General features: G+C 39.3%; 1 protein-coding gene across 1 annotated transcript; it reads right to left on the minus strand.

The window, feature by feature from the left end:
- Positions 1-504: 504 nt before the first annotated feature.
- Positions 505-25,225, minus strand: LOC124273145 (bcl-2-like protein 2). Its single transcript, XM_046708362.1, has 2 exons — positions 24,639-25,225; positions 505-2,276 (listed from the first exon to the last, which is right to left on the minus strand). The coding sequence occupies exons 1-2, from the start codon at positions 25,077-25,079 to the stop codon at positions 2,136-2,138; spliced, it is 582 nt and encodes a 193-aa protein (XP_046564318.1). The 5' UTR covers positions 25,080-25,225; the 3' UTR covers positions 505-2,135.
- Between the last annotated feature and the right edge of the window lie 1,085 nt (positions 25,226-26,310).

The raw sequence follows: 26,310 nt of genomic DNA on the forward strand, positions 1-26,310 counted from the left end.
GACATGACATCTACTAATGTTCATTATCGGGGACATAATTAGTAGAGTGAGTGAGTGAGTTGGGTTTGATGCCAATTTTAACAGTATTCCAGCCATATAACAGTGGTTCAGCTTAAAGTGGGAGGAAAGCCCACAGTTATACACATCTCAGACATTCGCCATTTGGCACCTTAAAGTGCTGACAGAAATGTAAATAAAACTGAGACAAACTGGGATTTGAACCCATAATAACAGCTATATGGCTTATCCGAGGGAAGCGGATTGTAGTGAAAGACTGGGCTTCCCAAGTCCCCATAATGAGGTGATTTTGAGAAATGAAAGCCTTCGTAAACATTAATCTGGAGGATGGTGAGGACCCTAGTCATGTTTAAAGCGTTCACTTGTTGCACCGAAGACCCGGGTTTGATTCCTCACATGGATTCAGTGTGTGCAGCCCATTTCTGGTGTCCCACGCTGTGATATTGCTAGAGTATCTCTAAAAGCAGCATTAACTCATACTCACTCTTAATTTGGAATAGTCCAATGAATTTGCGAGAAGTACATGTAATGGATCCAAGGCTGCGGCAGATAGACCAGCAGGGACAGTGGGTCATGTATGGCTATCAACCAAGTACCAACAATCTTTGTGCGATGAAACATTGGTCCTTGACTCAACTTCACATCTCATCACAGCAGATGTTTACAACATGGATGTAGGGATCAAGCATTGGACATTATTCTGAGAGAAGGGGTTCCATGTCCAGTGATCTTTTGAACAAAAATCCCTTCCCCCCAAATTCTTGAATAAAATATTTTGTCCTCCATATTGACATGGAGTGAAATGATTGGTGACACTATCACTCATACCTGACATGTATATTGTCAAAGATATGTTTCTCTTACAAAACATCCCAAAATAGTTTGAACAGAGTCTCCAGTCATTGTTTTTGACGATTTATCTCTTCAAGAGTTAAGTTTCATTCAGTGAATCTCATCACAGCCTCGCCAAAGCTCACAATGGAGGAACAGTCCTAGCGTGTATCAGTTCTAACACTATGGTTTGTCACATGCTTTCATACTTTCGATTTTTTCATGAGTTTATATAGTATGATTCAGTACATGAGAATTTTAACATCTAATTTTCAGATGTTCATTTTGGTATCAACTGATTCAAATAGATTACAGCATTAAAATTTAACAAGAAAAAGAAACAACATTTGCATCCTAGCTTAACCAAAGACCACTGCAAAAAAACAGTGTTTCGGACAATCATTGTCAGACCTTATACAATTAATAATATCTAACAACAGAAATAGCTTAATGCAATTCTTCATGATGCTCAAAACTCATTTCAGTTGGCATTGTATGAAAATAGCACACAATCACCACACCAGCTTTTAGAAACAGTTTTGATGAAAGCAGCATAATAGTGCACATATGAAAAGTATAAAGAGTACCAATTGGTACAATGACAACCGCTAGCGACTATTTATGATGAATAAATCAATGAAATGAATAGGTTGTTATGAAGGAAATAAATAAAAGGCATTCATAACATCAGATGAACATATACCCTATCAAATTTGTAAAATTTTCCCTGAAAAATAATTAAAAATCACTGCAACATTGTGACTAACTTCTGAATAACAGTGGGTGTTATTAATTCAAAACATATCCCTGATTACCACTTTCTGTGAATTAATTAAAATTCAGCAATGATAAGCTCATTGCTCACGTCAAAACCATCTGAGGAACGACAACCGCGATATCCATTTCATAGTGCTTTCCCAACTGGAACTTTAAAACTGTTTATACAATTGTCTTTTCCTAACAGACATTGTGGAGGTACGAAGTAATCCAGAAGATCCTGTGCACATATATCCACGATACAAGGAGAAAAACCAAACTTCAGTTCAACTTGATCTCAACCGTAGATCCATGTACTATATGGCTGTTGCATTCTGGGAGTCCAACTGATCATGTTGTGACACACAGACAGACAGACAACAACAAAGCCAATATCGCTAGAGAACTGATTTGGGTCCACACATTTAAAGCCAGATTTCACAACTGAGGAAATAAATAACACAATATTTATTTATCTCCAAAGTATTGACAGAGAGTTTGGTCGCATGGCGTTGTCGTCCCTTCTAGCGTCAGGACTTCTGTGTGAGGATGGCGCCCAGCGTCAGGACACCGATGGCGCCAGCTGCGTATCCACAGATTTGCCGTAATGAAGGCCATGGGTTCTCGTTTCGATTCTCGGGGCCTTGCTCGTAAAATGCTACAAACCCCTCCTGAAAAACAGAGAAGAATGTATAAGTGATTGCAGTAACAAAATTATGAATGAGTGAGCGAGTTTAGTTGTACGCCGCTTATTACAAATATTAGCAATATTCCACCATTATAACGGCGGGGAACACCAGAAATGGACTTCACACATTGTACCCATGTTGGAAATCGAACCCGGGTTTTCGGCGTGACAAGCGACCGCTTTAACTACTAGGCTACCCCACCTTCGCTTAGTCTGTTATGTACAAGTTTGTTATAAACATGGTTTACAGCAGTTAGTTTCATTCCTTTCTCAATCAACAATTTCTCCCCCTATTTCTCCCCATTTTCTTCCATGTCTGCCTCCTGTTTCCGCACTCATTCCCTCGTTATCGGAGTCTCATTCACTGATTCAGTCAGGATTAAATCCCCTTCCATTCACATCATCCCATCTATGGTAACAATTATGAAACTCATCAATGAAGGATGTTTTCAACAAATGAACATGGCCATGTTAAACTTGCCTAAAGAGAACCTGCACTGAAATCGACAATGGCTGCTTCTGCCATCCTAGCAACCAATGTGATCTGTGAAGAATCAATGGGGCCTACACAGATAGACAACACTGGGTGAGGAGGAAGAGGACAATGTATTCCACACAAATATCTCTCCATTGATCATCAGTAAAAAAAACAACGGATAAATTTTATTGATCTCCATTCAGGGCTGGTTTCAAAATATGTTTATCTTATTTCTGTCACAGAATTTAAAAATATGGGAATACCTGGCTTGTTCCTTAGGAATTCGAATCTAGAGACAACTCTAGTTAACGAGGCATGTTCCTTGGGAACTTGAATCAAAGGACAACTGCATGTTGACCAGGCTTGTTCCCTGGGAACTTGAATCTAGGGATATGTTGTCCCTTTAACATTCTAAGCTATGACTAGAAGGGCCCTATGTTTTTGCTGCTTCACTTCAAACACTGATTGCCCACAGCCATTTTCATTCCTACACCTTCGTGTAAGGGTTGCTTTACACCAACAACTAGAGCTTAAAAAACAAATACAATGGCCAATCAACAAGCACATTTTTACACTCCGACCAGATATCACACATCACTATAGTCAGTCATGTGGAAAAATATAAGCAGGTCTTCAACATTTACCACTACAGGTACAACCCACCAGTAAGGTACAGTGTTGACAGACAAGATATGTATTATAAGCATGGGATTCAAACCCAGGACTAGTTTATCATAGACTCAAACCCAGGACTAGTTTATCATAGTGATGATACCTTTAATCACTTGGCCCCAGGACTCAAACCCAGGACTAGTTTATCATAGTGATGATACCTTTAATCACTTGGCCCCAGGACTCAAACCCAGGACTAGTTTATCATAGTGATGATACCTTTAATCACTTGGCCCCAGGACTCAAACCCAGGACTAGTTTATCATAGTGATGATACCTTTAATCACTTGGCCCCAGGACTCAAACCCAGGACCTGTGGCAGACATAGTGATGATCTTTAATGTGTATGTTATTTACTACCTAACAGACTCAAAAGTGATAATACCTTTTCATTGCATCAATGAGCAGATTAATCTACTCTGATACACTGAATGAGGATTAATCTGTGCGATACACTGAAGGGTTGAGAGTAAATAACAAGACTGTCATCCATAGAGATGTTTGTGATGACCTACAAGCTGCAGCAGAGCTATACAGGTCTTGCTGAGCATCACTTCAAGGGGACACCTAGATGAACCCGGAGTAAGTACAGACACATAATATGGTATAGCATGACTAATTACATGCTGTAACCATGGCAATGAGGCAGGAAAGGAATAAAAACTGGGTCAGACAGTTTTGAGATGGTCCCCAATATCTAAGGACAAAATGAATGTAATGGTCTATAGACACTGAATACACCTACACACATGTACACTATGTACATCGCTACTGGAATATTACACAGATTCCTGAGACGGAGCAAGGAGTTCATAATGTCTGTGACTGGATACATGGTGACATTTGTTTGACTCATCACAGAAATACCAACTGTGTAAGATAACATGGGGAGTGGATTCATTTGTTTGAAATTGACACTTTATTTGGTGAACTGCGTTAGAAGAATTAACTGATGCTTATGAATATGATATGCATGATTAATTAAAATGTTAAATGAAGATTAACATCCAGCAATATTTCCAGCATCTATCCAAGCACAGGCAAACATATGTATGGTCCATATATTTTCAAATTTGACAATTTTTCAGTGACATTATTTTCTTTTATAATATCTTTTAATGTTTCTTTGCAAAAATAATGCATTTAATTTCATAGTCAGTGCATTGCAGTAGCTTTGGTAAGCCTTCAAAAAATTTAAAAGAAAAAATAGTTTGTAATTTCGCTATGTTTGAAATTAGCATCAAATCAGTATTGAAAACCATTGATTTTTTTTTATTTCGAGTCCTCCCCTTTGATCAGTCATGTTCACACTGTGACATGTTTCATTACAAACATTGGCAACACTAGTAACACATTGTAGGAACAAGAGTCAGTGCGTCAGTGAGTTTAGTTTTACACTGTTTTAGCAATATTCCAGCAATATCAGGGCCACCAGTAATGGGCTTCACACATTGTACCCAGGTGGGGAATCGAACCCGGAGTGACGAGCAAACGCTTTAACCACTAGGCTACCCCCAAATAAACAAGATCTGGGTTAAAGAAATAATATGTCTTGAAAGCCAATAACGGATATGTTATAGATGATACAAACTACATTGATTTAGACATAAACTCACAGTTACCCCAACAGCAAGGAGCCAGTACCACTGCTGTTGCTGACAATCTATTTGTATTCAAACCAGGAACTGGCATCACGATATTCACCTCAAACATTCAGCGTCCACAATAGCATATAAATATAACCACAAATAACATTAGCGCTGTTTCACAATACATTTCGATATGTGTCCCAGAACAAGATTACTGCCAATAAGATATATTGATTTTCTGATAATACTGTTACCATTCAAGGCCTGATAACATTACAATGGACATTTCCTGGAAGAAAAGTGAAGTGTTGGTTGGGTAAGTGCAGGGTTATCTAGACCTGCAGGCTTCGGAGAGATGACTTGTATTTCATGGATTGTAGTACAAATAATTGTTGTATTGGATACAATGTTCTAATGCCTCTTAAGAAAGAGTGAGTGAGTGAGTGAGTTTAGTTTTACGCCGCACTCAGCAATATTCAAGCTATATGGCTGCAGTCTGTACATAATCGAGTCTGGGCCAGACAATTCAGTGATCAACAGCATGAGCATCGATGTACGCAATTTGGAACCGATGACATGTGTCAACCAAGTCAGCGAGCCTGACCACCCTATCCCATTAGTCGCCTCTTATGACAAGCATGGGTTACTGAAGATCAATATTCTAACCCGGATCTTCATGGGTATGTTAAAAAAAAGAAAATTGACTATAAGTTCAGACTTTTTCTGATAACAAGGATTTTTAGCCAGGGCCATGTCTTGGGGTCCATGCAGTGTTGACAGCCTAATTCAGTTACGATGTCCCTGGTACCTTGTTGGATAAAACCAGTAACCATGACTACGGAAATACTAAGGATAATAATCCAGGCTAGAATAACAGCTAGTCTCTGAGAACATATTTTACAGAAAAACATGTTCCTAAATCATCTTAGTAAAGTATATTTAAAAGCAGTCATGAGAGTTTCTTCATTTTCAGAGAATATAGTAAACGTATCTACAGAGCTTTAATTGTTTGGAATTGCGCAACAAACCTAAAGTATTACCCATGACTGCCATGTCACTGAAAGGGTGTGAATATCTATTACAACCACCTGCTCCCAAACACACTTTCCCACCGCTAGACTTGCCACTTATTATAGACTTGCATGGGCTCTACTGGATATATTTGTTTGAAGGTCTGTATGACAGAATAAATCCATGATTCAAACATAAATCAAACAGATCCTTGCAGCTCTAAGAAGTTAGTAAGTGAGTTTAGTTTTACGCCGCACTCAGCAATATTCCAGCTAAATGGCGGTGGTCTGTAAATAATCGAGTCTGGACCAGATAATCCAGTGATCAACAGCATGAGCATCAATCTGCGCAATTGGGAACCGCTGACATGTGTCAACCAAGTCAGCGAGCCTGACCACCCGATCCCGTTAGTCGCCTCCTACAACAAGCATGGGTTACTGAAGATCAATATTCTAACTAGGATCTTCACGGGTCAGCTGTAAGAAGACTGTCCATACCATGAATGAGTTTCAATGTATTGTTTCTTACTTCTGATTACTGTTCTTCAGCATGTCAAGAGGGATTACAACATTAATGATAATAATGATAATACCAGTTAGACCAGTCACTTGGTTTTAAGTAAACTTCAAGTTTTCATTTTCAACATATGAATATAGATATATTTCAGTTTTCGACATCACACTTATGATAAGGAGTTCCTTTCATGTCTTATCACAACAACAAATACACTTGTTACCATAACAACCACAATCTTATCTAGTTGGAAATACCTAGTGTTTGCCGTGATCACCCAACACAGAGGTGAAGTACAGCATGTTGTCTTGACCTCCTACTCAGTACACAGTATCATAAATCCATAAGCAGTTGTACAACACCCAGCATATATCATATACTACTTTCCACTCCACTAGCTATCTATATGGTACACCATTTTCCATATGACTAGCTAGCTATATTGTATATACTGTCTGTGCTTCACATAACCACAGGATCAATACTGCTGGCAGGCAATATCTAGTCCAGCATATTCAGTTGGAGGACACCATTAATAATTTGGGTGCAATCCATATCCCCAGTCAGATGAAGTAAGATTTGTCTCACATCATAAATAGTTGAGTATTGGTTGTTTATGACTGAGATATCACCACTTGGCAAGTGTAAGATTCATTACTATTTTCCGTTGATAATGTCATTGGATTCATTATTATATTTGTGTAAAAGAATGATCTTAGTTTAAAGAACAGTATTCCAGGAAGATCACAGGATCTCAGGCATGGAATTTCGCACTAGCCATTTAGTTTGTCAAATATATATTTTATCTTGAGTACTAGAATAATTCCAGCATTTGAGGTCTTTTGGGGATTTCCATGTTATGGTCATGGACCACTTCAATCAAAACATTTACCGATCATGTCAGCATGTCCAGAGACAGGCCAGAGCATGTCCAGAGCATGTTCTAAGCTGGGCCAGAGCCAGGCCGGAGCATGTCCAGAGCCAGGCCAGACCATGTCCAATGCTGGGCCAGAGCCAGGCCGGAACATGTCCAAAGCCAGACCAGAGCATCACCAGAGCAGAGCATGTCTAGGGCAGCCTTCCACACAGCAGCACTAAGACTGTTGTTATAACTATGACAAAGTAAGGGAGTAATGATAACCTTGGTGTTAAGACAGCTTTGTGGAGCGATGCCCAGGAACCAAGGACAAAGTAATGCAAATAGCAGCCTCTTGTAGCATGTCGTCAAACCCTCCCACAGGGCATACCTCCGAACACGGCTGTTGGATAATGCAGGGCAGCACACAGTGTGATCAGTGCAGCTCTATGTGTACCTGGCATGTTACAGTCGGGACACACACTATATCCAAGACACGCTCTACATTACTGTACAGGCACCTCCTGCCGGACGCAGGTTCCACCAGCACAGAGAAGCACAATCTACAACTGTCTCCACGAATGTAACTGGTTTCAGATGCCAAAAGGACCAGTGACTGGAAGATCAGGCTCCACCAAAATGAATGAGACAGCTGTGAAATGGCAAGAATTTCATAGGTTTTGCACACCTTTGTTATGTTTCTACTACAGATATTACACCAACTTTGTGTTTGAACCGCTTCAGCTAAAACATTACTGACCCCATTATAATAACAGCATTACTCAATATGAAAAGTGAAAGGTCATTCTGTGATATGTACTGATAAGTATGTTTTTAAACCAAACATGGCAGAGGTGCTTTACAAATACCCCCAGGGTGCCGTTGTACAAAGCAACCTTAGCCCTACGACAGTTGTAAGTCTATGGGAGGTATTGGAGTAACAACCTTAGCCCTACGACAGTCGTAAGTCTATGTTAAGGTATGGGAGTTACAACCTTAGCCCTACGACAGTTGTAAGTCTATGTTAAGGTATGGGAGCTACAACCTTAGCCCTACGACAGTAGTAAGTCTATGTTAAGGTATGGGAGCTACAACCGTAGCCCTACGACAGTCGTAAGTCTATGTTAAGGTATGGGAGCTACAACCGTAGCCCTATGCCAGTCGTAAGTCTATGTTAAGGTATGGGAGCTACAACCTTAGCCCTACGCCAGTCGTAAGTTTATGTTAAGGTATGGGAGCTACAACCTTAGCCCTACGACAGTCGTAAGTCTATGTTAAGGTATGGGAGCTACAACCGTAGCCCTATGACGGTCGGTATGGGAGTTACGGTCACCTTAGCCCTTAGATCACTTTGTACAACAGCACCCAGGACAATCAGCTGTGAAATTTGTAACACTCAACAAAAGTATATATGCGCAATACACTACATTGAAATAGTACATTACAATGGTTACACTGATCTGTGGAATACCTAGAATGAAGTTGATTTCATCTATCGGATGAGTGCATTCCTTCCCAGTGGGTTGATTGGGTGAAGCTTGCCAGGCGTAGTAGCCTCTTGAGACCTGCCTATTTATTTATTTAGGGGTGTAAGACAAAAGTGAATGGGTGGTGATTTGCAACCCACTGTACATAATATATTGTTCTGTGTATCATAACATTCTTCTTTTACATTATACATCTGCAATGATGGTGTTAACCCAATTTTACATTCAACATTTTTAACAAATATGTTAGAACACAACCACATTCTTTGTTTTAAGAAAGTTACAATTTCCGTTTCCCTTTACTTGAATTGTGCACCCAACATGAAAAATTAAACATGAATGGGCGGTTGGCCACAAGGGCTCTATTAAGATTCACTGACATATTCGGTGAATCGAAACGGATCCCTGTTATTCGCCATCACTGGAATTGAATATTCATGAGTGTTTTTACTTTAATTTTAGTGTCATTTATCGAAACAAGAAATGCAAAATGGAATACATCCAAGCCAGACAGGATGATAGTCAACAAACTTGTATTTCTTATTCGACAGTATGTGGTGACTGGTCATTGTCATGAACAATTAATGTCAAGAACATATCACAGGATTTATTTTGTTATTGTTTAGCATGCACAATACATCACTTGCTGACATACTATTGTATAGTTACCCATTCAAACACTATATTTATGCTTAAACCCCTATTTGATAAATATTGAGAATGTTCTGCTATAAGTTTGTCAATCTCTACCACCAATCTGACAAATATGCATGAATATTCAGCGTAGTCGACAACTATTTTCACATTCTTAACTATATATTCACCCGATGGCAATGACACCCTTTGAATAGTAGCTATTTATATTCATTATTAATTAAAAACTTAGTAAGGAGATAACGTAGCCCTTCACACTGGGGATTTCCTGAAGAAAGATGGCAAATAAAATATTGATAATCCCTGTCAGTATATTGTCAGTGAAAAACACTCCTGGCTACTTCTTGTCTCGGAGAGTGCTTGTATGTACATGTATGACAATGACATTTCTTTTATAGTTCATTTGACATTTTGAAAATAAAGTTGACATTTTTCAGAAATTACTTGTTCGGTAATGTAGCATTGGATTGGATACATCTATATATTTTCATTCTTTCGATTCTAAGAATTACTTGCTATTCACAGACAAAAACTGTTTGAGGATTTTAAGAGTGAGTGAATGAGTTTAGTTTTACCCCGCACTCAGCAATATTCCAGCTATATGGTGGCGGTCTGTAATTAATCGAGTCTGGACCAGACAATCCAGTGATGAACAGCATGAGCATCGATCTGTGCAATTGGGAACCGATGACATGTGTCAACCAAGATAGCAAGCCTGACCAACCGATCTCGTTAGTCGAGGATTTTAAGAATCCATGTTATATTTCTAATCAGTGCAAATGTGACAAACACCATAGTTGGTGAGAATAAGTGAGTGAGTGAGTTTTCAAGGTGCTTTGTAGCCATTTTGCAGTAATATCCTATGACAACCCAACCCTTAAAAAGTAATTTGCAGCAATTTGTTTGTCGTAAGAAGAGACTAACAGGACTTGGAGGTCATGCTTGCTGACTTGGCTGATGCAAGTCACAGTAACCTAACTGCGTAAATCAATGCTTACAATGTCAATCACCAGATTGTCTGCTCAAGATTTGATTATTTTCAGGTCACCATCATATAACTGGAAATCCTCTGAGCGTGGTGTTAAACAAGAAAGAAAACAAAACACAACAACTCATGCTGGGAACTAATCCCTGTGTGTGTGACAAGAAATCATTCCCAACGCTAATCGATCACATAGCCCCGAGAAGCCCACTGCGAGAAAATGGACTTAAAACTGGGAGATAACATCGTGACCAGTCAACAAGTTCCTGACAACACAGCAGGCAGTAACATAACAACACATATATCAATAGTCACGTCAGGAAACAAAACATAACACTACCTGGCATGGAAGTATTCAAACATCAACCAACCAGTACATCAATCAGTGGTGGTGGTGGTGGAATTGGGTTTAACGTTGTGCTTGAGAATATTTCGCTCATATGACGACGTGCATGTGTATGTGTATGTGTGGCTGCTTGTACTAGCCCAGACTGAAGCTGGTTTTATAGTGCTAGCCCACTGAGATACCATGCCGCAGTGAAGCATGAATACCCCACTCAGACACATTATACTGACTCCGAGCCGACCAGTCCTTGTTGTACCCATTAATGTCGAGCGCCAGGCAGGGACCAACAAGTACCATATTTTAACGTCTTTTGGTATGACGCGGTCGGGGATCGAACCCCGCGACCTTCCACTCTCCGGGCGGACGCTCTAACCACTACACCACGGAGGCGGTCACATCAATCAGTGACTTGGTTGGAACAATATTTAGCAATATTCCAGCAGTGCCATGCTAGGGACACCAGATATGGGCTTCACACATTGTACCCATGTGGGGAATAGAACCTGGGTCTTCGGCGTGACAAGTGAACGCTTTAACCACTAGGCTACTCCAACGCTCTTGTAACAGTCTTCACGAATGGTGTTTCAAAGTAACAGGACATTGTGTCCTGTAAGTTTCAGATGTCTGTCTGACCTACTGAAAATTCACAGCACACATAGAAGAATAATTAAACAAATATTTCAGATTTAACATTTCTTATAATTGGCACTGAAATTGTTAACAAACGCAAAATGTATGAACAGCAAACAAGTGTCACATTCACATATAACAACTTCAATGAAAATGGCACCCCCATTGACTCTGCCAACGCAAAAAAAATCTTCAATGTGGTCTTAAGTAATTTTTTTGGGGGGGAAAGACCCTGGAAACAACCCCCACCCCCCATGCCTCTGGATCCGCCAATGTAACAGACACTGGGGCCGGCGAGTTGTAGACTTCTATTGGACCATTGGCGAATCTGCCGGGTTTGTCTGAGGGTCTGACACTATTCGTGAACATTGTTAAGTAATTTAAGAATTTTAAACATAATGGTGGCTGTTGCTGTGTGTTATCACTGTTCTTGGTCAATATTTCTTTGATAATATAGGCAATTTTGGGATTCAGACATATGCAAGTGAAATAATAAAAATAATCTCTGGCAAATTCTAGCAGAACGTTTTGTCTCACATTTTTTATTCACACTATTCATACCATGTTTGTGTCATGCTTGTATCGATACATGACCATTACAATACTCATATCGTGGCAAATGGTACAACAATACACCAGCCATCTTGAGAACCAGTAAACAGGGGAACTCCCAGACCACTGACAGGTGATTTGCAGGTTGAGTGACAGGTATGGTCACTGAATCAACTAACATCTACCTTCATACACAAGAGACATACTTATACTGAAGCAGAGAATCATAAATATTCCATGAAATTATTCTGGAAGGTTTCCAAAGCCAATCAAGCACCCCCCAGGTAGAGGTATTCCCCTACTCAAGTCTGATTCATCCAACTTCAAAAGGTAAGTCAATAACAGTTGGACAAGGACCAAGTCTCCATACATCATGGTGGTAGGTTCAAAGGCTCATGCCTACACCTGTGGGATTCTATTACCTCCGTGGCAAAACTCTCCACCTGATCTCAAGGCTATACATGTGCTTCTAAGCATGCAGATAAGGACTTGATTCATCTGTAATTTGTAACTTCACAGAATAACTTCTCAAAGCAAGTCTGGAATTCTAAACATGAACTTTCGACAGGAATACTAGGATGTTTCAGACTGTTATGAAGCTCTGAAGTATTATTATTCAAATGAAGTATGGTTTAATTAATTCAGGGGTAATGCCAGGGGTAATTGTCATTTGAGCCAGATAATCCTAAGAAGTTAGTAAGAACCGAAGAGTCCCTTTAAGAATTGATCTGGGTAGTAAAAGTTTGGATGACTGCCAATGTTTATACACATTCCGGTGACAGAAGAGCTAGATATTCCCGACAAATACAGATACGATCTGGGTGGCTGCACTTTGGCTGGCTGCCAATAACAGGTGCTTGTAAACATTCAGGTTAAGGAGAATCCACTCACCCATAAAGACTTCAGTCCAATTCACACAGCAGTATATATTCAGACATGACTAGTACACAGAGCACCAAGTCACAGCAGAACATACTAGAGATTAAAGCCTTCAAATCAATAACTCCAATTTCAAAGGAATCTTACACTACAGTTTTCAATAAAGATCTGTTAAGTATGCAGAATTCAGCTGACTCAGAATGAAACATGCGAGTAAAAATACACAAACGACAACTATGTACGATAATTGAAGATACAACCTGTATCAATTGATCATAGGTGTGCAGATTTGGCAATACCGAAGCTAAGAATGAACCTACTTGTTCGTGTGATGACAATCATTACCAATAACCCTTTCATCATTTACAAACATGGTATCATATGGTCATTAGAAAACAAAGCTACACCGTACAGCTCATGCTAACATCCAAACTACTTCCAGATCACGATAGCGGGTCAGGCATAATCATCTGTGGATCAATACAGCTAAAGGTCAGGTGTGTTTGGGGAATGTTGATCAACAGACTGACGACTACCAACAAGTGCAGTGGAGTTTGTACTGGGTCATCAGACTTATCCATGGACAGTGATCAAGGTTCTTCTGTCAGGAAATTTCTCTGAATCTTGGATGTGTATGCGTGCGTGTGTGCATGCGTGTCTCTATGTATATGTGCATGTGTATGTTTGCGTGTATGTGTCTGTGTATGTGCATCTGTGTATGTGCATTTGTGTGTGTGTGTGTGTGTGTGTGTGTGTGTGTGTGTGTCTCTCTCTCTCTCTATGTATGTGTGCGTCTGTATGTTTGCATGTTTGTATGTGTGCGCGCCCGTGAGTGTCTGTGCATGTGCTTCCATATTTGTGTGCTTGTTTGTGTTCATGTGCTTGCATGTTCAAGAAAACTCTGTGTTTTATGTTTTACATGCAACAATTTCATTATTTATTATCGTTCAAACCTAGAACACATTCCATAATGAGAAATAAGTAAGACATTATATTTTCATATCACTGTAACATGCTTGGCATCCTTTTTTATAAGCGGTACACAAGTTGGGATTCAGACCCAGACCTTCTGAAAAACAACCAAAGACTATGATAGTGAAACCACCACATCAACGCCTGGTCAATATGAGTTCAAGGCTGTAACGGATGCATGAGACAGATAGATACTTGAACTACACAAGTTCCCCGCCCCCACATGGTGTCTCGGCATGTCTCACCATCTCTCCAGTCATGCAAGAGGTCCTTACATTTTCCTTAAGCCAGCTCGATAAACACTGCTGTATACAACAACCCTGACTCCATCATCCTATTAGGGACTTATCGCAGCATGTAATTAGCACACAGGAATGTTGGCACAATGCCACAAGGGTCATGGTCATTTTTCGTGGCTAGGTCATCTATCAGTTGCTGGTGGACCACATACCAACTATAACGCTGACTGACATGCCACTCACATGGGGTCAGGGGTACAACCTGACTGATCCTTGCACACTGCTAGCCTGACTTAAACATGTTAAAACCTATAAGGAAAATGAAAATGTTGTTAGTCGTTATAACAGTTGTCCATTAGCTGTCACAGTTGTCCATTAGCTGTCACAGTTGTCCATTAGCTGTCACAGTTGTCCATTAGCTGTCACAGTTGTCCATTAGCTGTCACAGTTGTCCATTAGCTATCACAGTTGTCCATTAACTGTCACAGTTGTCCATTACCTGTTACAGTTGTCCATTAGCTGTCACAGTTGTCCATTAACTGTCACAGTTGTCCATTAGCTGTCACAGTTGTCACAGTTGTCCATTAGCTGTCACAGTTGTCCATTAGCTGTCACAGTTGTCCATTAACTGTCACAGTTGTCCATTAGCTGTCACAGTTGTCCATTAGCTGTCACAGTTGTCCATCAGCTGTCACAGTTGTCCATTAACTGTCACAGTTGTCCATTAACTGTCACAGTTGTCCATCAGCTGTCACAGTTGTCCATCAGCTGTCACAGTTGTCCATCAGCTGTCACAGTTGTCCATCAGCTGTCACAGTTGTCCATGAACTGTCACAGTTGTCCATTACCTGTCACAGTTGTCCATTACCTGTCACAGTTGTCCATTAGCTATCACAGTTGTCCATTAACTGTCACAGTTGTCCATTAACTGTCACAGTTGTCCATTAGCTGTCACAGTTGTCCATTAGCTGTCACAGTTGTCCATTAACTGTCACAGTTGTCCATTAACTGTCACAGTTGTCCATTAGCTGTCACAGTTGTCCATTAGCTGTCACAGTTGTCCATTAGCTGTCACAGTTGTCCATTAGCTGTCACAGTTGTCCATTAGCTGTCACAGTTGTCCATTAACTGTCACAGTTGTCCATTAGCTGTCACAGTTGTCCATTAGCTGTCACAGTTGTCCATTAACTGTCACAGTTGTCCATTAGCTATCACAGTTGTCCATTAGCTGTCACAGTTGTCCATTAGCTGTCACAGTTGTCCATTAGCTGTTACAGTGTCCAGCCATTAGAATTGTTTTTCCGATTATCAAATTTGTGATTGACCCAGTGACTGAAATTTAAATTGGAATGGGAAATATAACACTTGCTCCAGTGTCACTGAGTGTCAGGAGCCTGAAGGTAGCTTGAATGTGTGAGCGTCACTTCACTTCATATGTTGTACTTCATGCATGGATCAAGCTTTAAACACTTTACAGTATTAACACACAGCCATGATAGCAGTGTTTCCGAACATCCGAAACATACATACATGGTGAGTGAGTGAGTGAATACGCCACATCACGGCTGGGGACACCAGAAACGGGCTTCACACACATGGTGTTAAAACATAAGGATTGTGTGCGTTGGGGGTGAGAGGTAGAGAGTGAGTGAGTGAGTTTAGTTTTGCACTGCACAGAGGCAGAGAGGGAAAGGGGAGGGGGTCCTCGAGGTTGCTCCTGTCATACTTATCTCAGGAAACCCTGAATCTTTATCTTGTAACATTCATGATAAGCCAAGGGCACACTGACTTTTATGTTTAATATCAATGCCTTGTACTTTACACATGCATTGCATACAAACCTATTGCAACAGTTTTCATGTCTATATTTCATTAAAAATTCATTAGAATGAGGGTGACCATGTTATCATAACTCCACTTTAGAACTTACAAGATTCACATACCAGTTTTACGTCCACTCTCCATAGCCAGAGTATGTAACATTCTGTTTTGTCTATTAATCTGGTAATACAGTAAATGCGAGCACTCTATAATCTTCCAAGAATGATGCTAAAGCCACCTAGATAGAAATATAACAGCACAAAACCACCCAAAAGTAAATGTTCTGCTTAGTTTTCAACACATATGTAAATGTTTGTAAGCAATTTGTAATTTTGATAACCCTTAACTTCACTTTTCTCACATTTTGTTTGTCAATAACCAATGTGTCAATAAGTGAACATGAATGCAATGTGACTGTACACATGGCAGGCCATACCCTAGTTGTAATGTTTCTGGGATATCTTAAGCATCTGTTTCCAAGATAATACTACTAGTATGTACCGGGTGCACCTATCACCATTAAATCATCTATCATCTGTACAAAACCCACACATATCCTGTCATGGTGGCAATTAGAAAACAAAGAAATTCCACATGTCAAGGAATCTCAAGTGACACTCACGACTTAAAGATGAACTGTCTGAAGAGACACTATATGAAGGCGCAAATTGGTGTCAAATAGTGACATTATAGCCTGATAAATCATCTCTGTATTGGCATATGAACTAGTTATCCTCTTTTAAACTCTGACACCAAGACAGCCAGATGGTGCAGCACAGCAAGACAGACTGACCTTACATCTGTGTCAGCCAACAAGATACAGGCATATATTCTAATGGCTATATATCATATTCCCTACTGACCATTTTGACAATATGTATTAATCTTCTGAAATCCATACCAAACAGCTGTCTATGACAGCTGGCCTGTAAATAACAGAGACTGGACCAGACAATCCAATGACTGATAAGACTAGTAACAACCACTGATGTCATGGTACCATGACCTATGAGTGTTTCAGATAAGTTCATTTTATAGAGCATGGATTGACTGTCACCCAAAATATCATACAGATTTTTGTTCAAAATTGGTTCGGATATAGAAGAATATCCAATCAAACAGTGATTAATTCATAAAAATGACTGAATCCCATTTGCCAAGTCAGCACAAATCAGCAATTCTGGAGGTGAACCAGCAATTGTAATCTGCTGACCACCATTCACCATCAAGGTAATTTGTGACTAACCTTGGCACCAAAGTCAAGAAGTTTCTGACTGCCAAAACAAAATGTTCAAACACTGATCTTCATAGTGACAAAACAACTGCATGTACAGGTCCATACAACTATTCACTAGAATCAAGCTGACACCACTGCTTCAAGCAACATGATGCCTAGGAAGTGATATTACACAACAGGAAGTCATATAAATGTTCTTATCCCTTCCCTGGTATTAAATGTGCTATAAATATTTTTATGAACCAAGAATAGAAAGAAATATGTTTATATAAAAACAACCGTGGTGACTGTCTCAGACATATTTCCCAAGCCTACATTAAGATACAACAGCATAGTTATTAATAGTTATCCTAAATCTAGAGATGTCCATATTAAGAACAGTCCAAATCAAGAACGTTAACTGAAAAAACAGGAAGTCATAAACCCACAACAGCTAACACTTTCCTAGCACCACAGCACCAAATACTTCCCACAACACATATAGCCCCAACCACCTGTGAACCACTTGGAACTGAGGGCAGCCAAACTTGGCACTCGTTCATACTGTACTGCTGGCGTACTCTGATACAAACATCAGCACAATTTCATCTGTTGACTCACACGAAGGATGTCGCTTTTTCAATGTTCCCCGACAACATCCTGGTTGTTAAACAGGATTGCTTTCATCATGTTAAAGTAAGATTATAAGCAGTTATCTGATATAAAACCTGTTTCAGTGCTTGGAACAAACATTACTCTGTTAGAAAACAGATTTGTTCATAAAATGTACGGAGATAACGTCTTTCATCAGGTCATAAGTTCCTAGTTTATGAGTGTTTTGGGTGTCAATATTAATCATGCAAAATGTTAAAGATTGATAAACAGATCTAATAGACGGTCACAGGTATCACTCGAAGAGTGAAATAACTTATCTTGAAACCACTGACAGGTATACCATGTATACACACATAAAGATTTAACTTGACACACGATTCATATACACTTCTGAGATCTTGTTACAGCAACATCACTTTCATTATGTTGTGAAACGGAGTGAGGCCAGACCAATTTTATTTCTTGTTTTTCGGATGTTTGTCCTCGGGAAAACCTAAAGGCAGGAGGGGGAAAAAAAAATCACCAGTCAAATAAACTGTTTTTTAAAGGCATTGTTTTTCAAGTTCTCACTCGCTGAGGTGCTTGAAGCACTGATTTCTAACACAAACATTGTTAGATAATTCAGTATAAAGTCTGAGAACAGACACCAGTGTTTCAGTGTCCAACAAACTGCCTTGCCCTGTTGAAATCAAAGTGGTCTGGCCTAATGACGTATTGTTACAATATGAGCCCTGTTCATGAAATCTACACCGACTGAGGGATTAACATCAACCGTGAAACTGAACCCACAACACACCGGGCTTGATGGGAGACCAATACAAATTTCACCTACATTTAATTTGTTTCAAAATGATCTAACATATGTGCTCTTAAGATGGTGTTCAACTGCTACACCACTGAAGTCCCATTATTGATCAGAACCTGATCATATGATCTTTGCAAAAAAACAGTGATATATATCACAGTGTTGCTAATACTTATTATCATCATATTTCAAGGCTAGGCATTCCGGACCTAACCTGCCATGCTAGACTGCAAGACTGATGACAACCCCCAGGGCATCTGCCGCCTTCCCAGCATGCTCTCTCTGCGTGTGTGTGTTGACATCTCCGCATCATACACTCTATATATGCAGGCCAAGTCATTATTGCTCCACCCTTCCTTGAAATGTTGAAATCTTTCACTATGACGAATATTAAATATTTACAGCGTTCTTAGAGAAATCTGTCAGAAACAAAAACATCTGGTCTGAAGCCAGACTAATAAAACTTTCCATTAAGTTCTAACCTTTCTTTCCCAGCTATTCATAGTGTAAGACTTCAAACACCAGTCCAAAAGCCAAAATAGAACATTGTTTGTTCTGTTACACCCAGCTAACAATAGATTAATTATTTACAGTTACTATCTGCTATCAAGGGCCCCTTTCAGACTAGTACACTAATATATTCACAAGTTTTTTTTCAAATACCGTAAACTGGAATAATAATAATAATAATCATGTCCTAAATAATATATGAAAGCATGTGAACATCCGAGTATGGAACAGACCTTTTTAAACTGATTGTCACCTACAAACATTGTTTATATTTCTAAAACGATTATCTGCATGTCTAAGTACACTTGAATACTTCACCGACATATAACCAGTGATTTGTCATACTGTCTACAAGATGTCTACATATACAGTGTTTACAGGCCAGGGTGACAGGGACTGTCGCAGAGAGATCAGATAATATAGGGGATGGCTGTGGATAGCCTACAAACAGTCTGATAACGCACCTTTAGCTGGAATGTGTGGGGGTGAACAAATATTAGTTGCCATGCTTCATAAACATACGACTTCATAGATAGCCAAATAGAGCCATCTACAAATCTGTATGAGATCACACTCGGCAACAAGATATGGTGGCAGTCAGTCAATAGTCATGTCTGGACCAGACAATCCAGTGATCAACATCATGAGCATGCGACTTCACAGATAGCCAAATAGAGATCTACAAGATCTGTATGTATGTTTGCTTAATGTCACACTCGGCAATATTCCAGCTATAGAGGTGGCAGTCAGTCAATAGTCATGTCTGGACCAGACAATCCAGTGATCAACATCATGGAACATCAACTTCAAGATAGCCAAATAGAGATCTACAAGATCTGTATGTATGTTTGCTTATGTCACACTCGGCAATATTCCAGCTATATGGTGGCAGTCAGTCAATAGTCATGTCTGGACCAGACAATCCAGTGATCAACATCATGAGCATGCGACTTCATAGATAGCCAAATAGAGATCTACAAGATCTGTATGTATGTTTGCTTAATGTCACACTCGGCAATATTCCAGCTATATGGTGGCAGTCAGTCAATAGTCATGTCTGGACCAGACAATCCAGTGATCAACATCATGAGCATGCGACTTCATAGATAGCCAAACAGAGATCTACAATATTTGTATGTATGTTTGCTTATGTCACACTCGGCAATATTCCAGCTATATGGTGGCAGTCAGTCAATAGTCATGTCTGGACCAGACAATCCAGTGATCAACATCATGAGTCATAGATAGCCAAATAGAGATCTACAATATTTGTATGTATGTTTGACACAGACAATGGTCCAGTCAGTCAATGATCAACATCATGAGCATACGACTTCATAGATAGCCAAATAGAGATCTACAATATTTGTATGTATGTTTGCTTAATGTCACACTTGGCAATATTCCAGCTATATGGTGGCAGTCAGTCAATAGTCATGTCTGGACCAGACAATCCAGTGATCAACATCATGAGCATCAATCTACATAAATGGGTTAGAGAGAGGAACAAGCGAAACAATCAGGTCAGAATGGGAGGCATGCAGTCTGTACTCTTTGCAGTACAGTGTGACCCACTAAACACAATGACAGAATACGTAACATGTGCTCAAGTCGCATAGAAAACTGACGAAGGGCAGATCAGCATGAATGAAACCAACCACAACAATGTCAAAAATGGAGCTGATAAAGAAATAATCTAAAGGGGAAAACCAATGGATGTCAACTTCTTTACCATATGGAACATGATGGTTGGGAGCATATTCTCTCTTAGAACAAATTAAGTTCAAATGTCTATGAAACCATAACTTTTGTAATAATAGACTATTCAACAAGGTGCCTGGAAATCTTTATATTATTTCCTGTTACAATAAGTATTTTTGAACACTGTAATCAGTATTGTTGCATGTGATTTTCTCGTTTGATAACCTGGAAACAGTAATCACACTGTCAAACCATCTACCTTTGCTCCCATGCACTATCGAGGAATCAGACAACCGACAGTGTAAAACTTGGTACATGGGCACTACCTGCAGCTGTGTGGTCAACACAGAGAATATGGGTACCGACAACACATGATGGCACACCTGGCGTTTATACACTACTGGACCTGCTGTAAACATTCTCAGTTCTAGTCTTGATGTCTCAACCATGAAAGTACAATTATCCAAAGTGAATATGATGTGGATGAGAAAGAAACCTACCCAGCTACACCAAGATTATCTAGATTACTCTAACGTTTAAGGTATCCTAATAGCTAGACAAATTTCATATTTTTTTCAATGGGTTGACCATCTGTCTTGTGATGGGGGTTAGAAAACATTCAGGTTATTACCTAACACTGTGTAGCATTCGACACCTGCTATTACTACTTCAACATTAATACATGCTACATAGCATCATCAGGGACTGGGAAGACAGAGGCCATGGGCCATTTTGCACATTAGAAAAAAAAATGGCCCATTAAAAGTTTGAAGTTTACTATTGATACAAGGGTTTGGGCCCATTCTAAATTCAGAAAATGGCTAATAATCCTGAAAATGGCCCATTGCTTAAGTTCTCTATCCCAATCCCTGCACCATTAGGAATACAGTTGTCCACTGTCATCATTCTTCTACACTGCACACAAGCTTTCAGAGAAATTTTGATAACTGAAATAGGTACCTTTGATTACCAAGATACAAATTACACATATCTGATGCATGTCTTTGTACCCCATTTGTTTACATCACTGCCCATGTCAATCACCTGATTGTCTCCTCCATGCCTGATTATTTACTGACCACCATCCTTGATTAGACCTAGACAAATATGTCCATGACAGGACGTCACTATGGTCAGTGTTCACAATGAAGCCTAAAACATAATAACTTATCAATATTAATTATGCCTAAAATATAAATTTTACTGGTATTAATTACGCCTAAAATAAACAAAAAGCCTGTGTTGAGACCGTTATGTCAAAGACTAAAACTAACTATAGCCTGTCAACCTTACTTTGGCACACAGTTTTCAGCAATCTAATTCACCTGAGTATATTTGTATACAATGAAAATTATAATGCTAATTGTATCATGTGACCTTACAAGAAGAAAAATGAGTTTTAGTGTTTGTCATCTCAAATTTCAGATTTTTCCTTCACTGATATATTGTAATTTCATGACAGGGATTGTGTTCCTGTCATGGTTATAACAGCAGATGAATGAGTAAGTTGGGTTTTACTCCGCTTTTAGCAATATTCCAGCAACATCACAGCGGGGGACACCAGAAATGGGCTTCACACATTGTACCCATGTGGGGATTCGAACCCGGGTCTTCGGCATGACGAGCCAACGCTTTAACCACTAGGCTACCCCACCGCCCCAACAGCAGATGAATGAATGTCAAAAATATAAAGTGAGTATGGTTTTACGCCGCTTTTAGCAATATTCCAGCAATATCACGGCAGGGGACACCAGAAATGGGCTTTACATGTTGTACCCATGTGGGGAATCAAACCTGGGTCTTCGGGGTGACGAGCCAACGCTTTAACCACTAGGCCACTGCCCAAAAAAATATATAACTCCTACCACCATGCTCACTGTATAAACATATTTACACTGATGGTGTGTATGGGGAGTTATTTACCATGTTTACCTGATGACACATACTCTAGGTATTCTGATCATCTGCATCTCAACCTACTTAAAGGTAGGTCAAGCGGTGAAATATGTTATAAACAGAATGTGTCCTGGTATTGCCGATGAAATTCAATAGCAGAGCTGGTTATTAATAACATTATCCTGTGGTAATAGAATCAAACATTTTCGAACAGCCCAGGGTAACCAACTTACTTACATGTATCGCTGTTATCATGTGCTTGTGGTAATACAAACTTCAAATATCAAAGTTCAGTACCACTTTGAAGTTGTGGATGAATCAGTTATTAACAATGAATAATAACAGTATCAGATTTTGTCATACACAGTCTCCCATTTGGCTAGGGTAAATTAATTAGAAGAACCTTATCCCTATTGCCATCAATTCAATCAACATCCCTATTACTTCTCCAATCAACATTCACCATCATTCATCTTGCTTTTATTCAAATATACTGAACAAATATGTAATGTTAACCAGCGGCCATTATATGAAAAATATTGATTGGAAGTTCAAATCTTCATAATAAATTTATCTTGTAAACAACAATAAAGATCAAAAATAATGTTTTACATCATATGATTTTCAGAATTTTGTCATTGAAGAGTGTTCTAGACATACATCATCACACTTCATTCACACAAGGGAATTTTAAGCTGCACATAACAATAAAACAAAACACTTTCATAATCCATGCATCCTGTATGATGCCTCAAAGACACATGAGTAAAAGTGTAATATTGTCCTGGAATTAAGCAAAAAGTCTCAAACATAACATTAGAAGTAGAAATTTTGTTTGGTCCCCTTATCTTCAAACATTGCCTGTGATCCAAATTGTTCATGCCGTGTGTTTCGAAACAAAGTGTGAAAGTATATGGGTCAAATAAAAGTTTAATATAGAGTTTGAGGTGGTCTCTAGATTTAAACTTACAGGAAAAAATGTCCAAAGACCCCCCTTAAATTTCGAACACTGTTCACGTGTAAATATAGCATTGAGGCAATGAGTTGCAATCCAATGACAGAATGTGTGTCACTCTCCACTCCTTGATATACATATCAAACAGCGCAAAACATTCCACCCAGGCATTATCCAGCTCTTGTCAATAGAACGAGCCATATCAGTAAGGTATGCCCTCTGTGGGCGGACTGTATTCACTGGTTTAAGCGGGCATATAAATACACATTTGCATATCAGGTTATATAGGCATAAGGATCTGTATCACACTTGAATACATTATTTCACAGCTAAGTATCTGTTATATCCGGATCTTACTAAACATGCACCTGACATTAAAGAATATTATTTTGCTGACATGTAATGTTAGTTATCTGCATTTGGGATGTATGCCAAATCTTCATTGTCAATCTACCACTTTAAATCGTGTACCTGCTCAGGGGTGGATACAGCTTTTTGAGAAAGGGGGGGTGCACACTATTGAGAAAAGGAGGGGTGCACACTTCATTTTCACCCAAGTTTCAATGGTCATTTAATAAACTTTCAGGACAGGGGCACCCTGTACACACACACCCTCTGGGTCCGCCTATGCTGCTTATTGTTCATCTTTGGATTTATTTAATATAAATTTGGAATTCTCATTCACTTGAGTAGATCTTCATTCGTGATGTTACTAATTTTAATACTCAATGAAAGGTGTTGGCGCCTTAAATTTATAACAAAAGGCATTGTCACCATAGCTAATATTGTTGATTACAAATGTCAGATGGACAGGTGGTGAATGTCACGTGGCAATGCATGCATTGTTCTCTTGTTCACTCAATCGTGAAGCCGACCCAGAAACTAAAACGTAAACAAGATACATTTATGTCACGATTACAGGTCATCTACTGATTGACATGAAATCTGCTGCAAAACAATACCTACCCATCCACTTTGAGCGGAAATCCATTGTGATAAATTATTGTCTGCATATGTAGAAACCCAGTCAACTATTGAATCCACAATCTGGGGCATATTCTGCTCAAAACACCTTACTGCGAGGGAGCCCCCGAAAGTAAACAAAGCGACCACACGGCCCCAGTTCACACCATCCGCGAATAGCTCATTGACAATTGCATGAAATGTTGGGTACGCTGTAGTTGGCGTAATATGCAGCTGATTTCCCATTTCTTCAAACTGACTCCGGTATCTCTCCTCGAACTCATCGCCTATACTACGCATAGTGTTGCAAACTCTGCTAGCTCCATTTTCCATCACAGGTCCATTTTGCCACACGTAGCCATTTCGTTCCAGACGATATTTCACATAGTCCACAACAATATTCCGCGTATCCATTGTGTCTCCTGGATTATTATTGAAATACATTTTCACAAATCATTGCTGGATATTCGTAAATGTCTGTTGGAGCTTCACACACCAAAACAGAGACTAACCGGAGCCGGTTTCCACAAGCCCTTCCTTTCCTACTAAGCTCGTCTGTCAGCTGAATGAAGCCGGTCAAAGGTCACGGGTCAAAGTTGAACCTGCAAGAGCCAATGATATTGTGGAAAACATGAGTTACATGTGCTACTTGATATTGACTAATAATATCTCACACAGAACATTCTGGAAACATCTGTCGAACACGGAGGAAATACTCAGTGCTCAACAATAGTCCGTCAACAATGTTTCTCAAAGTGATCTGTAACAGAAATGTAATTACAAACCCAAATGTTTATATAGTTGTATCTTTACATACAAAACGATACACCTTTTAGCAAACGTAATATACCCTGTGAATCAAAGTCAGAATTAAACATTCACAGACTGAATATAAGAAATGTTGATAGACAAGCGAATGAAACACGAAAGAAGCTTCAATGGCTCTGTAACTATCAGATTCGCTGGGCTTGTCACACAAAATATCTCAAACAATGTTGAAATGTATCTGCCATCCCTTTTGTTTCCTATTTGTTTTCAACGTAATAGTATTCATCTACTTTTGTGAAAAAAACAACAACAGACCAATCCAGTGAACTAACTGTGAGTCATACCCAATTGCGCATTGAATTCCCCAATTTAACTGAATAAAATATATTTTTAGTTATAAATTTCACCTTTATTTCTCTCAGTTGATAGGTTCACCATGTGTACGTTTTATTCAAACGATGAGTCAGCCCAAGCTAAAGTCGTCATAGCAAATCAATTTAAATACATTTAATAATAGTTTAACGTCGTTAAAAAATAAAACAAGATAGAATTCCTTAGTCAAATTCAGTTTCTCTTTGCTGTGTTTGATGACAAAGGGTTGCCAAGTGGTTGGACTTTGAGCACTCAGGATACAAGGACCGAGGTGGCCCTTGGTGGGACTATTGGCCAGGTCTAGCAAGTGTGGTTCTGTTCGTTCACACATCATTTTGTACATGAATTTCGACACATACTTTTGTATGTATGCCAATCCAAATGTGTATATTTATTCGAATACAAAGATACATTGCCTGAGTTACAAACATGGTACAAATTACAAATCATTTCAACATCAAATTTTCCCCGACGATCGGATACTTTGAGGTATCACACAGGAGTGAAAAATGTGGCATTACTAAGATTGTAATTA

The sequence above is a fragment of the Haliotis rubra genome, unplaced genomic scaffold (genome assembly GCF_003918875.1).
Source record: "Haliotis rubra isolate DU_JTF1 unplaced genomic scaffold, ASM391887v1 Scf177, whole genome shotgun sequence".
Lineage (NCBI taxonomy): Eukaryota > Metazoa > Mollusca > Gastropoda > Lepetellida > Haliotidae > Haliotis > Haliotis rubra.